Raw genomic sequence first — 17685 nt, 5'->3', positions numbered from 1 at the left:
AAAGATTCAATGGAGCTATAGAAGTGCAAATAAAACTCGTGCTCCAGAGATTCAGAGCTCTCCTTTACTACCTGTACAAACAAACACAGAGAAGCTGATTAAACTCTCCGAACCTCAATTTCCAATTTGGAAATCAGAAATACAAAACCTGTGTTAGAGAGTTATTGTGAGGATAAAATGAGGTGAAGAAGACCATACAATGCCCTGTGCATTGAAGATGTATAATACTGGGGATTATAATAACAATCTGAAGATTTACTCTGTACCAAGCACCAGGATTGCCGCTATGCACACAAATCTCAATCCTCAAAACCCCATGAGGAAGGTATTCCTGTTATTCCCATTTTTCAGATTAAGAAATGGAGGCACAGAAATACTTGAGTAACTTGCTCAGCATAACACAGCTGTAAGAAGTCGTATCAGGACTTGAACCCAGGCAGTCTGCCTCCAGAGCCCAAGTCTGAAGCATGACACCTTTCCTCCGATGGAAGTCCTGCATTGATTACTTGTTCCTGAATTTGTTCATTAACTAAACAGCACTTGAACCTACTGCCATACACGCAACTAATGAGAAAGCTAATACTTGTGATGTCACACTGACATATATTCTTACTTTTAACAATCTTCAGTGACAAAATAACTTGGCTAACTGTGACAGTCTTAAAAAAATAGCTCCTTGAAAAACAGAGTGCACTGCACAAACGCAGGAGAAGAGTCGTGCTCGTAATGGCCACGGAAAGTGGAAAGCTTGCCATCTGCCCCCTCCATTTTTCTTTCAGTTGGAAGGCAGCTTGCAAATGGAAAAATCATCTCCCATCACCTCCCTCTCGGAGACGGAATATGAGGAGAAAACAGAGGAAGGCCAAGCCCTGAAGCCGGCAGAGCCGAGCGCAGCTTCCGTCCCAGCCGGGAGCCCCCGAAGATGGATGAATCCTGAAGAAGACAGCCAGAGTCCCTCACAGATCTGACTGCAGCAAGACATGAAAAATGCAGCAGATTAAAACACTTTATTCGCTACACAAGAATGGCACTCTCAAAATACAAACTTCCATGTACCTATGAGGGGCAGTGCTGAGACTTTCAGAATTATGATTTTAAGGCATTTTCAATTCTAAAGTAAGAGGCAGTTTTTTGACATGCAGACAAATGTCTGATAAAATATGTTATAGTTATAGAAAATGAGAGAGGAAAATATGGTATAGAAAGTGAAAGATCTTCTAGAACGAGGGTATTTCTGCAGAAAGGAGTTGCTGAAGAGAAGGTAGGACCTGAAGGGGGAAGAAAGGGAGGCTGGACATCCATTGATGGAGGTCTTGGTGTTCATTCCTGCAAAATAGTATTTGATGTTCTTCAAAGTACGTAAGAAAAAAAAATTTGAGCTTAAAAAGCAACACACTTGCTCAGTTTTGGCCCCCTAAAGGGATAGGCTGAACTCTCATTTGCAGCGTCTCTTACTTGGAATCTAGAAAGAAAGCCAACATAAACAACATGTCTGCTCTTGTGTACAAGAGCCAGGGAATTTTCAGTGTATGTGGTGGGTAAGTCAGATCTTACTTCTTCAAGGTCTAACCCATAGTGTCCCAGGGTAGCAGATGGAGTCATCGTATTTGAGCTGGAAAGACAAAACCCGGCCACCCCAGGGTCCGAGAGTCTAGGCAGAGTCAGGGCTCCAAGAAAGACCCCTGGCCTACTTTCCAGTAGGACAAAGTGTTCTTGTCTTCTCATCCCCAAACCACAACTGTTCAGATGGTTTTAAGTTAAATATGGCATTTTATAAACTTTCCCTGGCATTTTTAGTTAACATAAATGTTATGCTATAATTGCAAATATTAAAATGCAATTTAGGGTTTATTTCTATGTAATTAAATAGTGCAATCACACATGTATATTTAATGGCACACCCAACTATAGCACTTAATTAAAGGGTCATTCAGTGTTTACTGACCCTCCTTAAAGTAAATCATTGATTTAAAGAGAATACAAGAATGACATGAGAACTTTCCTGAACAGTCTAATTAGGAGACTAATGTTAATTATCTGAATGTACTTTAATTGCATGACTTATTTTCACCTACTCTAGCTAAATAAAAGTAATTCTCAACCCGCTATTACAGAATTCAGGTAGCTATAAACAATTTTATCATATGATCCTCACTTAGCTTTGGAAAATAATTTCTGGATTAAAATAACTCAAGAAGAAAAATCATCTCAATATAGTTCACGTTCGTGAGGAAATATAATACACTAGTTGGCATGTGTCCACAGGAAAAGTCTGGCTCCCAGATGCTTCTTGTCGGCCCACAGTGGATTCAACAATGTTTAAACAACTGACAATATGCACTCACAGCACTGACGACATAGTGACCAAAAATTCAGCAGGAGCCCGTCTCATGGGTATTTTCATATACTGAAAAGTCATATCAAAACAAAACAAATCATAGACATACTTCACAAACCCAAAGATTCAACACTATCCAGTTAGGCTTTTTAAAAGTAGATGTCAACAAAATTACAACAAAAATTTACGAATAAGATGATATGCCACTGCAAGAAACACAAATAAAACAATGTTCTTGAACATGAGAAATATAAACTCTAATTTGGCTTCTACATTAAAAGTCCAACAATAATTCTTTTCAGCAATAGATTAACTATTTCCGTAGCTCATTCATGATAATCATGCAACTTATGTTAATATCCATGATTTCCAGAAAGCCATACTGTTGCTAACAACTGTTTCTATTACTTTGAAGCAAATAAAATTCCCAACATATTACCACGTTTGACCTTCAAAAACAGTAACTTTATAAGATTCAAGGGTAATGTGAAACTTCAACGTTTCGACACCAAGGTGGTAGTCTAATTTTTTTTAGATACATAATGTCTATGCTCTTCATAACTAGCCCGCAAGTCTCTCATTTAACTGGAATGCTACACTTTCTAACCAGGAAGGTTCTGGGTAAAATCTACATCCTACTGTAGCACATCCGAGCATAAACAAAATACTGCTAATATTTAATATGAAATCAGCTGTCACAAATGTGGCCAACAGTGAAAAAGCCATGATACAAATCAAATTACTTGGTGAGATTTTTCCTGTTTCCAGACGACAAGTTTCTTGGAGATGATATTCTCTCTTAATAACAAACACCTTCTGTCACCTGCTGTTTATGTCATGTAAGTTTCACAAATGAACAGTGCAAACACTGGGTTGACTTTCTGGGAGAGAAAATGACTGATTGGCATAGAAAATAAAATACATTATGTAAATTAGGTGGACTTCACTTGACTGGAATGTCAACCCTGTTTTAAAGATATATTCTCATGTAACCACATTAACCTCATCTGACATAACCTCAAATGCAAATATGTTTTATTCTTGGCTTATGAAGCCAAGATACACATTTGGATCTGGATGGATCTCTACCTTGATAGGACTTTTGAGTCATTCTTTGTATATACAAATGTCATTTTTCCCCTAGGTAGTAATAAGCAGCCATTTAGGACCATTTACTTAATAAATTCAGCATCCATTTAAGATCTCTTCCTTTATAAGTTCAACAAAAGTCTCTTCTTGTCAAGAAGTAATTAATATTAAGAGTATAAAGCCAATTAGTACTCCAGAGATGGGCAATATTAGACACCTAGCACAGAGCCTTGCCTGTAGTACATACACAAATTTTTGTTTGACTTGAACGAAAGTTTATAAATCAAGCACTTACAATTATGCTAAGTATTGCAGTGTTTTTGCAATAATTGATTACTTATGATGAGAAATCCAACCTCCGGCAATATGGTCAACCAAGCTGAAACAGAATGTCTTCCCCCTTACTCAAAGGGGAATACTGACCATCTGCAGGGTGGGGTGGAGGCTGGAGTTTTAACCTCTTCATGGGTCCAGAAGATAAGGCCTCGACCAATGAGAAGCAGAAAGCTGGAAGTAAGACCCCACCAGCCTATGGAAGTCACAAGAAAGCTTTGTGTCTTTCTAGGGCTCTGTAACGTGGTGGTCAGAGGGGGAGGGAGAGGGTTTCCTGTGAGAAATCAAAACCCCAAGCCTGAACAATGTGAGATCCAAATTTATACTATCTTTAAGTGTGGTATTCCAAGCCCAGGAATTTAACATAAAAACTGCGAACCTCCTGGGGCTCTGGCAGAAGCCAATGCAAAACCATTGTGCAGGAGCATTCCCAGAACCCAGGGCACACAGCGCTCCCACAGGGGCCGGGGGAGGAAGCTGATAAGCCCGGTGTTTGGCGCTAGCAGAAGAGACGCCCAAGTAAACAGGCGATTCCTGTGTGGCCAGCTCAGTAGAAGTCAACATACTGGTAGAACGCTGTAAGAGCACAGCAGAGAGTTAGGAAATTCAGGAAAAGTCCAAGGAAACGCGCATCTTTATTTTTATAGCATTGCTAAGCTGGAGATTCAAAACACAAACTGCGCTAGTCTGGTCCCTTTGCTTTCACCCAGTGAAGGATGGATCCCCCTCGTGAAATTGTCTGGGGCTTTGGACCATCTGGTTTTTAATGTGTCAAGCAATGGGGTTTCTTCTGCCACTTCCTCTGGAAGGACTTTTTTGTTGTTGTTGTTGGGGTGGGGGCGGGGAGGTTTAAATATTCAGGGGACTTGGCAATTATTTTTAAAAGTCTTCCCCTTTCTGGTTAACTCTGAAATCTTTTCATGAATATAAATTCCCCTCTTTCCCTATGACCTGAATATGCTATCATATAGCCTCTAGTTTGGTAGATATTAACACTTTTTTAAGGGGCTTCACTTAATGAACTCTCCAATCTTAATCATTTTTACTTTCATCTTCAGAACGTACTTTAGGTGCTGTTTTGAGCCACATTTTGCTCATGGGATATGAGTAACATTGAATGAATAGGTCTTTTCAGATATTTCATCAGCTGGCATAGACTTGGCTTTGATCTTTGTTTCTCATCAGTCTCTGTCAACTTTTTCAAAACTATTTCTTATTAAGTATTTGTTATATTTTATACTTCTATTTAACAAACTCTGAGTTTTATTGGTCAACACTGGATTCCCCAGTGCCTAGCACAGTGCCTAACATGAGTAGTTGATAATAACTTGTATGAATAATGAAGCATTGAATTACTTATATCATGTGGGGCTTTTCTTTTTTCTTTTCTCATTTCATTTCCTTCAGTGCATTTATTAGAACATTAAATTATCTCTTCAGAATACCTCTCAATTAATGCTGGACTCTTAGAAAATATTAATAAGCAACCAGGCTCAAAACTCACATATTTTAAAGTGTCTACACATGTATACTTACATACTTTGAGATTACTGTCTCTTATAGTTATGTCTTAAGCAATATAGGGAGATATATTTTATTATGGGTGTAAATGACCTTTACCTTGACCCACATAATCAAGCGAAGTTTCCAGGAAGAACTGAGATGTAAGGTAATTTCTGAAAGGAAACATGGGCTGACCAGGGAAGTGAGATGAGGGATGTGAAATCAGGAGCAGGACATGTAAACAGAGTGCTGAGAAAAGGAGCCTGCCTCGTGAAGGAAAGGGTGTGGAGTGGAGAAGGGAAATAAAGGGCTTAATATAAGCCACGACTGGCACTAGGAGTGAGCAAAATGAATACTGACCACAACCGTCCTGTTTTCGAGACCCTCCAGTGACTGCTCCACGCCCACTGAATCAAAGTAGTGGCTTGAAGGGTAATTTTTAACACCCCCCTTACCCCGTATCAATCTAATCATTGATTCTTAAACTTTGTTGTGCTACTCTTAAAGCTGCTTATGCAACCTTCCATATCTGAGTTTATTTTTAAACATAAAGCTCATTATTTTCTTACTAGAGGCCTGGTGCATGAAATTCATGCATGGGGAGGGGGCGTGTTCCTCAGCCCGGCATGCACCCTCTCCAATCCGGGATCCCTTGGACATCCCTCTCCCAATCTGGGACCACTGGCTCCTAACAGCTTGCTTGCCTGCCTGCTGGCCTGATCCCCCTAACTGCCCTCCCCTGCCGGCCTGATCACCCCTAACTGCCTCTGCCTTGGCCCCGCCACCATGGCTTTGTCTGGAAGGACATCCGGTCTAATTAGCATATTACCCTTTTATTAGTATAGTTACACTAGAGGCCCAGTGCACAAGATTCGTGCACTGGGCGGGGGGTGGGGGGTGGGGGGGAGACTGCCTGCACCCTCTCGCACTCCAGGAGCCTTCAGGAGATGTCCAACTCACTACTTAGGCCCACTCTAAGCTGGCAGTCCATTCTTAGCTCTGCCGTGGAGGTGGGAGAGGCTCCCACCACTGCCGCCTCGCTTGCTACACTCACCAGCCATGAGCCTGGCTCTGGCTGAGCGCACTGACCACCAGGGGGCAGCTCCTGCGTTGAGAGTCTGCCCCTTGGTGGTCAGTGCACGTCAAGCGACCGGTTGTTCCGCTGTTCAGTCGATTTGCGTATTAGCCTTTTATTATATAGGATTAGGTGCTCTGATTTTTGTCCTTGCACATGTCAGCTTTTAAAAATCATAGTTATGCTCCTGTGCTCTTTAGACCTACATTACCTGTAGTCTTTTGTAAATGAGTGGAAGTATAGGAGAATGCCATTTCCTTCTCCACTTCCTGCTTGAGATGACTAACCTACCATAGGGAACTAGTACTCCAGTCAGCCTGCTGTTCACAGATGATCTATCCTTAATGGTACAAAAGATGGATGGTATTAGAGCTATTCATCACTCAATGTATTTCATTTCATATGTTTATTTATTTGAGACTATGCTGACTGGAATAGTAATGTTAGATTTTAACAAGGTTTTGGGAAACCAGCCATACTTCAATGTACCACTGATAGTATACTGTTTAGTACCTCATTCTTTTCTTTATTTACTTTTTAAAATATATTTTTATTGATTTCAGAGAGGAAGGGAGAAGGAGAGAGAGATAAAAACATCAATGATGAGAGAGAATCATTGATCAGCTGCCTCCTGCACACCCCAAACTGGGGATGGAGCCCACAACCTTGGCATGTGCCCTGACTGGGAATCAAACTGTGACCCCCTGGTTCATAGGTCAATGCTCAACCACTGAGCCATGCTGGTGGGGCAGTATCCCATTCTTTTGGGATTCTGCAGTAATTGGTGCTATTAGGAAAAGAATCATCATAAAGAATTTCTCCTAACTTAACTAACAGACCCCTCTAACTACAGACTACATAACTTAGGTATTACTTATTAACTTCTCATGAGGAAGGCACTCTTCTAAGTTCTCTAGGGGATGCCAAGACATACAAGGTTTGGTCCCTGTAAATAAGATAAGGATACGCTATAAAGACCCATCCATTTGCTTGTTTGCTGAATAATCACATGAAAAGCAAACTATTAATACAAGATTTACAGAACAGTAGATAACAACATAAAAATGTCCCATTGTTGTTGTGATACCTTTTCAAATTAATGGTGCTACAGAAGGTAGCATGGATGGTGCGTTAGAGGCAGAATCAGCAGCAGTAGGCAACTGACTGGACTAGGGGTGGGAATCAAGGATTGTTTTGAGGTTTTTTTTTACTTTTTTATTTTTATCTTTGAAAATCTTTATTACATAGGTCCTCCTTCCCCCCTACCCCTATTTACCTCTCCCGGCCCACTCCCTTCCATTCCCCCCACCCAGGCCCTCACCACCCATTGTCTCTGTCCACGGGTTATGCATATATGCATACAAGTTCATTGGTTGATCTCTTCCCACCCTGCCTTTGTTTTACTTTTTAAAACATGCGTGATGATTAATGCTGCTAATAGAAACAGTAAAGAAAGGAGGAGGAGCAGTGTTAGTAAGGAGGAGGATACATTTATCTCAGGTACTAGTGTGACATGAGAGCCAAAAGTCACTTGGAATGTGAAGCCAAAGCTCAGAGGAGAGGCCCGATATGAAAATGTTGATGTATTATTCTTTCCGTGTTTTTTGCACATGTGTGCCAGTAAACACTTACTAGATAGCTAAGGACAAAGTGATTCTTACCACATTTCTGTTGAAGAGGCAGCTATTGGCTAAAAGTTTGAACTCTAGAGTCAGAATGCCTGCATTCAAACCCTCACTCCACCACTTCCCAGCTTGGGGCCCTAAACAAGTTACTGAATCCTTGTGTGCCTTAGTTTCCTTACTTGTAAAATAGAGAAAGTAACAGTACCTAAGCCATAAAACATATGTGCTTATTAAATGAGATAATACTTAGGAAAGCACCTACCTGGCACTGAGTGTTAACCATGATTGTTATAATTACCATTACATCATCTTTTAAAATCTTTTGTTGAACTGGCTATTCAGTGAAGAGGTTTTACTTTGTTACGTTGCTCTAACCACATGCATGCACACGAAGCCATACTTGAAGGTATAAAGCTGCCCAGAGAGAGAGAAAGGAGAGAAAGAGCACTCCAAGTCCAATTTTGTCATCACCTAGGACCATTAAGCGGCATTTGATGTCCATGGGCAGCCCCACATAATTATAGATGCCAGTCTCCCTTTAGTAATTCAGCGCACATCTTTCGACTGTCATTTATGCTCACAAGACTGTGTTAAAGATCAATTCTGTCCTACAGAGGTCCTGCTTGGCCTGGCTTTTACCCAGCTCTCCAGTCTCAGTCTAACCTCTCCCTGCGTGGCTCCCTGTGGTTCTCCTTCTGATTCCGAAACCCTCAGCATCCTCCAGCCCCAGGGCCTTTGCAGCACTGGGTGTCCCCCTGTGCCTAGGACAGTGATGGCGAACCTATGACACCTCTGACACGCGAACTCATTTTTTTGGTTGATTTTTCTTTGTTAAATGGCATTTAAATATATAAAATAAATATCAAAAATATAAGTGTTTTACTATGGTTGCAAATATCAAAAAATTTCTATATGTGACACAGCACCAGAGTTAAGTTAGGGTTTTTCAAAATGCTGACACGCCGAGCTCAAAAGGTTCGCCATCACTGGCCTAGAAGGTACTTCATTTGGTTTGTTGCATTTGCTAGTTTTATCTCAGAGGTTTCAGTTTACATGTCACCTCATCCTTGACCATGAAATATAACATAGTTCCTCCTTTCACACCATCCTCTTACCTTTGTAGCACTTAGATAAGATAATCTGTCATTATCTTAATAGAGACCACCAAGTCTGCCTTTTTTCTGCCTAAACCTTCAATAAGCATTGTTGAAGCAATTAATTAAATGCATAATAAGAACTAATGATGATAAGAAAAGATAGAGAAGAAACAAAAAGCTTCACTATTATAGAAATAAAGGATAAATAGGAAAAACCATCTGAAACAATCAGCAAGCATCAGGAAAAGAGGAAATCTAAAACAGTGCCTGCCACGGGCCCTGGCCAGGTGGGCTCTGTTGGTTGTAGCCTCATCCCATACACCGAAATGTTGTGAGTCCAATTCTCAGTCAGGACACATATGCAGGTTGCGGGATTGATCCCTGCTTGAGATGAGTATGGGAAGCAACTGATCTCTCTCTCTCTCTCTCTCTCTCTCTCTCTCTCTCTCTCCCTCCCTTCCATCCCTCGTTAGGGTGTGAATGGGAGGCAACTGAAATAAATAAATTTTAAAATAAATAAAAACAGTGCCAAGGTCTTTATTTATAAATATTAACTAACTGTAACAAGAAAACAAAATGGGAAAGGCCAAAGGAGGAGACAGTTTCAAAAAGAAAGGGGTGGCCAGGAAAATACAATTTCCAGAGATGAATTTGAGGACAGAGACCACTGACTGGGAGACTGGTGACTTCGAGGAAGCTGTTTCAGTTAAGGCAGTGGTTCTCAACCTTCTGGCCCTTTAAATACAGTTCCTCATGTTGTGGTGACCCCCAACCATAAAATTATTTTCGTTGCTACTTCATAACTGTAATGTTGCTACTGTTATGAATCGTAATGTAAATATCTGATATGCAGGATGGTCTTAGGCGACCCCTGTGAAAGGGTCGTTTGATCGCCAAAGGGGTCTCGACGCACAGGTTGAGAACCGCTGAGTTAAGGGATAAGGATGGAAAATGGAAGTGCCAGGGGTGAGGGAGTGAGCAGGTGAAGAGACACCATGAAGACAGGGACCGAACTAAGCCCTCCCACGAATTTAATGCTAACGAGAAAAAGAATTGAGTTGTAGGATTATGAAAAGAGGCCCAGACAAGGGGGCAGGAGATGTGGGATCTGGTTCCAAAGAGCCCACAAATGCAGCTCTGCATCCCAGTCTCCTTATTCACCTCCAAGAAAAATGCTCTGCCCCACCTCACCTCCTGCAATCAGGAGCAAGCATGTCAAACTCGCAGCCGATAGGCCGCATGCCTGAAGGAGTTATTTGTAAGAGTTCTAATGAGGTTCTAATAAGGAGGAGCAAATCTATAGAAAAATGTCTTATCTGAAACAAAATCAGGTAAAATTTCGCTTAAGTTTAATTAAGTTAGACTGGTTTCCCCCCACCCTTTATTGAAGGCTTTGTACTTACTCCACTGTAGCATTTGCTGAGGCCAGATATGAAGAGCGTTTATATTTATCACTGACATTTTGTTGAACTTGTCCATTCTTATTAATCATGGCTTTAAAGTAAGCAGCTGAGTTCTCTTAGGAAGTTGATATTCCCAGCAGACCTATCTGCCAAAATAGTGGAGCCTGCTGCTCTCCTGCTGCAGTCTGAGTGTGTTCATGGAGGGTGTGTGTGTGTGTGTGTGTGTGTGTGTGTGTGTTCTGGAAGCTAAAAAAAACAACCAAATACATTTTTGTGAAGCCACTACAAACTTGATCATATTCTGTCTTCTGAAAGCACGAAGGAATTGAAAACAAAAGCAGGCTCTGATCTGCTTATATTCTACATGGGATGCAAATCATATCTGCGGAATGAAGACTCCAGTTACAAAGTCTGATACAGAGGTGATTGGAAGCAATGCCTTAAACTAATTGTTGAGATTTCTGGGGCTCACAGATAAAGGACTCAATTAGGTACAGATACAAAACCTACAGTGTGCGTAACTGACCTCTGGCACCATTTTAGGATTCTTCATCTAAGGTTCACAAAAAAATCTTAAGAGCCAGCCCTATTAGTGTAATTGTTCTTCTTGCTTTATAAATGTTAGCATTTTAGTCTGATGAGAGTGGTAGACATTTGCTTACCTTTTGGTTCAGAATTTTTAATATGATTCTAATGGGTACCCTAGGCCAGTGGTCGGCAAACTCATTAGTCAACAGAGCCAAATATCAACAGTACAACGATTGAAATTTCTTTTGAGAGCCAAATTTTTTAAACTTAAACTATATAGGTAGGTACATTGTTATTAACTTAATTAGGGTACTCCTAAGGCTTAGGAAGAGCCACACTCAAGGGGCCAAAGAGCCGCATGTGGCTCACGAGCCGCAGTTTGCCGACCACAGCCCTAGGCAATGTAAACATAAATATGTGAGTCCCAAAATTTAGAATTTGGTGGCTAAATAATCCAAACATTCAATAATGTCTTAGTGATTCAAATTGGTTCTTTAAAAAGAAAAATCTGATCTTTTTTCATAGAGTCCTTTTCTCTTGTTGAAGTTTCTAGTCCTTCTTTTGTTCTCTTTAATCATTTTAAACACGCTTATTTTATAGTCTTTTTTTCTGGTTGTTCCCTCATCTCCAGTTCTTTAAGGATTAATTCTCTCATATGTCTTATTCATCCCCATTTCCCTGGGACTCTGGGTAAAGCACCGGGCCACCAGTTTTTATCTGTACTATTTTCATTGTCTCTCAGAACTACACACATTGTAATTTCCACTGTGATTTCCTCTTTAAACTCAAGAGCTCTTTAGAAGATTATTTTTCAGCCTCCAAACATGGGGGGGTGGGGGGGAGACGTGGTTAATTCTAACTATCTTTTCAGTGTTGATTTCTAATTAAATTTCATTGTAGTTAAGGAACATTGTATGTATGATACAGATTCATTAAAATGTGTTGAGATTTCAATAGTGAACTTATATATCATCAGTTTCCATGAGTATTCTATGTGTACTGAAAAGTGCATCCTCTTATCTAGATAAATTAGATAAAATCAGCAACTCTATAATAACACTAAAACCACATTATACTCAACAAAGATAAAAATATAAACAATTAGATGTGTGCAGTGACCCTAATTTATGAATGTTTTCTTTATATTCTATAACTTCAGATAACCCTCTCAGCAGAGTTCAGAGTTAAAACCATCCCAAAAAATGGACTCTCATCTAGTTAATTACTTGGGAAAAAATTAATCACAACGTATATTATAACTTTATCATTCAGTACCATAGTTTAGAAAAAAGAATGCCAGCAGACTGCCTGAATTAACATATTAAAATGATGAATATAGGTGGTTCCATGAAAGTCAACTGGTATCTTTCCATTGAATTCTAAAGAAAGAATGAAAAAAATTCTTTGGTGAAACCAGAACTTACCATCACTTATAATGATGTTAATGCCAAAGGCATATATTAACTTGGTAATATGACTGATCATCTTTCCACAAGAAAATAGAGCTGAAATGTATTTTAGGGGTTTTAAGCACTTATTGATGATGTTAGCATTTGTGTCCACTTGCTGGAGAATACTCCAAATTTAAATACCCAAAGTGTTCTTTTTTATGTATACATAAGAGTTTCACTGTAAAAAAAATTAACAGCTGCCTTTTGCTTCATATTCCATTTTCAATACAGATAGTAGGACTGAATAAATTTAAAATGAAATTGAATGATCAAAGGAGAAAAACATCCTTTTCTGGCTCAGATTAGTTCAATCTGTCATTAAAATTTTTAAAAAGGAATGAATTAACACTTTTAAAAAACAGGTTAATGGAACTGGAAATTTGTCTTCCTGCTTTATGTTGTGCCCTCCCCTTTAGTCTACTTGCCAGAGGATTTCAAATGCAATTCCCCTGAAAGCTACAGATTAATAGACTAATGAGTGGTTTCCATTCTTATTACTGGGCTAATTCTATTCAGTCTATATCTAGAAAAATCTTTTTTGTTTCTGTTGCTTCTGCATAATTTCCTGACATAAAAAATAAAAAAAATTAAAAAGCAAGTGACATGGTAACTAGAAAAGATGAGTAAGTTGGGTTAATTTCTGCGGCAATTTCCCACATACTATTTTCTCTTTTCAAGATTCAAAAATCAAATAAAAATGCTCCTCCGCATTTCTAATGGAAAATGAGCAATTACTTCTGAAATTCGTGCTAAGCCAAATGAACTCATTACTGTGTTATGGAACAGTTTAACGCACTTTGATCAATACATTAGCTCTGAAAACACAAACATGCTAGAGTAATATCACAATGTAAGCAAACCTGACTTGGCCTATGCTCATAGGTCCTAAGACATAAAAGGTGTCAAAACAGTAGGGTATTTGAAGAAAAAGGCACATACTTTTAGTTTTCCCCAGAAATCTCGCACTCTCAACTTTTCTGTACATATGTAAAATCCCCTAAATGCAAAGAAATCTTAAAAATTTATTCTTACTCTTTTATGTAGTTAAAAATTAATGAACAAGAAATTAAAGAGAAGCTGCTGTAATAAAGTTAGAATATTCTAACTGAAAAACAATTACAATGAAACTACTTATACTCCCATAGATTATAAACATTTTTCAAGGGATATTTTGCAATACAATTTTTTAAACAGTGTTTTCTTCTTCTTACTCTTGAGACTTAAACACTGCAGGTTTATTTTACATTAAAAATACATTTATTAGAATCAGAGCTGTACTTTCTCAGTAGAACTCTGTGATTTAAAGTAATATGTATTGAATGCTTAGATTTTTCTTCAAACATACGATAGGCTTTATCTTTCAACTAAGGGGATTCGTTTTCAACTATATGTAATTGACAGAAAGTTGTGTTGAAATGGTCATATTTATTAATTCTGGGAATTTAACCAGTCAGATTTCTGAGAAATGCAGTTCTTTGTACAGAACTGGAAAAACACCAACAGTTTGTAAATACATTCACTGCTTTTCTACTGTTTTCACTTCCTCTCAGAATTATATTCCTATTTCACCCAAGTGAAAGCAATTAGCTTAATTTTTATCCTGGAGGCAGGATTTTTTCTTTTTAAAGGAAAAAAGTTACCTTTCTAGGTTTAGATATTTAATCAAACAAAAGCTCTACTAAGAGGCAACTTTAGGGCTTTTACTAAGAAAAATCCCCTCTGTAGCAACTGGCTGAAACTTGACAAACTTGAACTGTGCAGATGCTGAAGCGGGTCTCGGTTCCACTGGGGAAGAAAGAAGACTACACATTCCTCAGCTGCCTGCATCAGCTTCCTTCCCGGGGGCACAGTTGCAGGCTCTACGAGCTCAATCACTTTGTACAGCAACTGGTATCCCAGGCAGGGGCCACGGAATCCCAGAGCAGCTTAGGTTTCTTCCAGTACCTCAGCAAGAAATAAGACTAAAGAGTAACCAGTTTTTTCCAACAATCATATGGGCCCAGGCCAAAAAAAGGGGAAAAGAAGAACATCTGTAGTGAGAGAAAATAAAAGATGTTTCATATTTTTAAGATTTTAAGCTATTTCCAGGAGATTTTCACTGGGCCTTTATTATAAAAACTAGAGACCTGGTGCACAAAATTTGTGCACAGGGGTGGGAGGAGGCCCCTCAGCCCAGCCTGCACCCTCTCACCCTCTCGCAATCGGGGACCCCTATAGGATCAGGCCTAAACCGGCAGTTGGACATCCCTCTCACAATCTGGGACCTCTGGCTCCTAACCGTTCACCTGATCACCCCTAACCACTCTACTTGTCTGTTTGATCGCCCCTAACTGCTTGCCTGCCTGCCTGCCTGCCTGATCACCTCTAATTGCCTCTGTCTCCGCCCCTACCACTACCGCTTCGTCCGGAAGGATGTTCGGAATGATGTCCGGAAGGTCATTTGGCTGTCCGGTCTAATTAGCATATTACGCTTTTATTATTATAGATGACTACGAATGTTTGACCTTTATTCTTTACCAATATTTTATTTGGGAGCATGAGGAGAGAATGATCAAGTTGAAGAAACACAACTTAATTAACAGCTAATCAACAACTGTAATGTGACTCATTCACTGCAGGGTTTTAAAGTAGTGAAAAGTACATGACAATAATATAGTTAAAGAGATTATACTCTTCCATTTGACATCAGTATACATTCTCACAAGCTCTTAAGAACATGTTTAAACTAAAATAATTGTATTAATGATATGGTGTGATAAAAGCAAGCAGAGAATAGTCTTCCCTACTTGAGGATGACTAATGCTATGGCAGATGTCATTTCCTTAGGATAAATCAGAAAGGAGGAGCTATAAACACATAGCTCATTAAAATTAACAAAAATATACAGATTACTATTCCCCACAAAGGTATGCTTTTATACTAATTGTCTTCTTCTGGGGTAGTGAAAGACAATATGTAGACACATATTTTGAGTAGTTTTTATAATATTTTGAATGTATAATACCATTAAAATCACTAATTCTTGCCCAACTAGCATGGCTCAGTGGTTGAGCATTGACCTATGAACCAGGAGGTCACAGTTCAATTCCCAGTCAGGGCACATGCCCGGGTTGTGGGCTCGATCCCCAGTGTGGGGTGTGCAGGAGGCAGCTGATCAATAATTCTCTCTCATCATTGATGTTTCTATCTCTCTCTCCCTCTCCCTTCCTCTTTTAAATCAATAAAAATATATTTTAAAAACTCACTAATTCTTACTTATTCAGAAAATTATTCTTTGACCTCATATAAACATTGGTAAGAATTTACCAGATACAATAATGAAAATAATAGTGATGTAAAATTTATTGTGGACTTTCTATGATTCAAGCATGGTGCTGAGAGCTTTATATATATTAGCTGCCCGCCCCCCCCCGAACCATGATATTCTTCCCATTTTATAAGTGAAGAAATTGACTTTTAAAGTCACAGGGCTAGATGGTACAGCCAGAATTTAAACTTTCTGATTCTAAAGTCCATGTGCTAGTTATTATGCTCTACTGACTTCAATGAAAATGACATTTGTACATTAATTTGGAACATTTTAAGTATTTTTGAAATCAATTTTAAGGTTTACACTATGTCATTAAATTGTTCTATTCAGAGAAAAATAGCCTCTCTAGATGATGTTAAAGGATTACTAGTATACTGCTTATAACCCTTTTTATTCTCTGCAGATTTTTAATGGCCAGAAAAGGGGCTCATTTCATCTAGAGTAATGCGATAATTCCCTGAATGTTTTCATATTCTAAGTATCCTAAGTTCCACATGCCTATCTTTATATTTTAGGTTGACCTTAAAACTATAAGTGAAATAAGCTAATAGACAATTAATTTTGTTATGAAACAGATACCAAGGCATACAAACACTAAAGCATGCTTGAAAATGCAGAATAAGAAAACATTCTTATCGATGAAATATGAAATAAGAAAAATCCAAGTTTTAAAGGGCCTTTGTTTATAGTTCAACAATATTTCTCTAAGACAGTGGTTCTCAACCTACCTAATGCCGCGACCCTTTAATACAGTTCCTCATGTTGTGGTGACCCCCAACCATAAAATTATTTTCATTGCTACTTCATAACTGTAATTTTGCTACTGTTATGAATCGTAATGTAAATATCTGATATGCAGGATGTATTTTCATTGTTACAAATTGAACATAATTAAAGCATAGTGATTAATCACAAAAACAATATGTAATTATATATGTGTTTTCCGATGGTCTTAGGCGACCCCTGTGAAAGGGTCGTTCGACCCCCAAAGGGATCGCGACCCACAGGTTGAGAACCGCTGCTCTAAGACAATGCTATACACTAGAGTGAGGAGGAATACATGAGGCAGAAGTTGTTGACATATGGGGTATGCACAGAACTTCTGGTTAATGGAAGTTCCAAGATGTATAAATAAAAAATGATGTGTGAGTTGGTGGAAAAAACTGTAAAGCAAGTCAATTTTTTAATTAAAAAATTATGTAGCATAAACAATGCTAATGAGCCAAAAGTCCCATGAGATTAGGACTGTATCTGCTTCATTTTAACATTCCGTTCACTTTTCATAAGTGTACATCCACTCACTTGAAATACCTCAAACAGAACACTTTTTGTAAAATAGAATTTTAAAGATTTTCTTTGCCCTTGTTCTTAATAGCTCATCATTTTCTACTTAAGTTGTCAACTTGATGACATTAAAAATAAAGAAAAGTTCTTAAATCCTAAATGAATAACCAGACAATAAATACCTGGAAGTTCTTCATAAATTTCATCATCAATTGGTTGACTGCTGGCTAGTGAACTGCTGGTCGGTAGAGGATGATCAACATCATCATATAATTCTCCTCCTTCTTCATCCTCCTCAGGAATAATATCAGATCCCATATCTACAAAACACGTTTCGGGAAGCAAACATCTTGAATGTGTAATGCCATTAAACTCATTAATGCTTACTTGTTCATCACTTGTAAAAAACGCAAAAGAGATTTTCAAAACCCTATTTTCTAAATGAATGTAGCCTTACAAAATCACAAGATCATTATATGCTATATCCTTAACTTAAAACATTTTAAAATACTGATTTGTGCATAAATATGGGAATTTCAAATTGCCAATTGGAACTTACAGAATACTTTTCTAAATCTGCAGTCAATGGTCTGTATTAATACCAGTCATATATGTCCCCTGGTCATTCTCACAGAAATTCAATAAGCTT

General features: G+C 38.6%; 1 protein-coding gene across 1 annotated transcript in view; it reads right to left on the bottom strand.

Moving 5' to 3' along the window:
- The window catches only part of SKAP2 (src kinase associated phosphoprotein 2), a 149950-nt gene that overhangs the window by 34810 nt on the left and 97455 nt on the right, over positions 1 to 17685 (bottom strand). Inside the window, exon 9 of the mRNA XM_006088771.3 lies at positions 17219 to 17356. Coding sequence (XP_006088833.1) covers positions 17219 to 17356 — 138 coding nt within the window. The remainder of the gene's footprint in view (positions 1 to 17218; positions 17357 to 17685) is intronic.

The sequence above is a fragment of the Myotis lucifugus genome, unplaced genomic scaffold (assembly GCF_000147115.1).
Source record: "Myotis lucifugus unplaced genomic scaffold, Myoluc2.0 scaffold_52, whole genome shotgun sequence".
Taxonomy (NCBI): domain Eukaryota; kingdom Metazoa; phylum Chordata; class Mammalia; order Chiroptera; family Vespertilionidae; genus Myotis; species Myotis lucifugus.
Note: the sequence above shows the minus strand (reverse complement) of the source record. Positions and strands in the feature narration are given on the sequence as shown.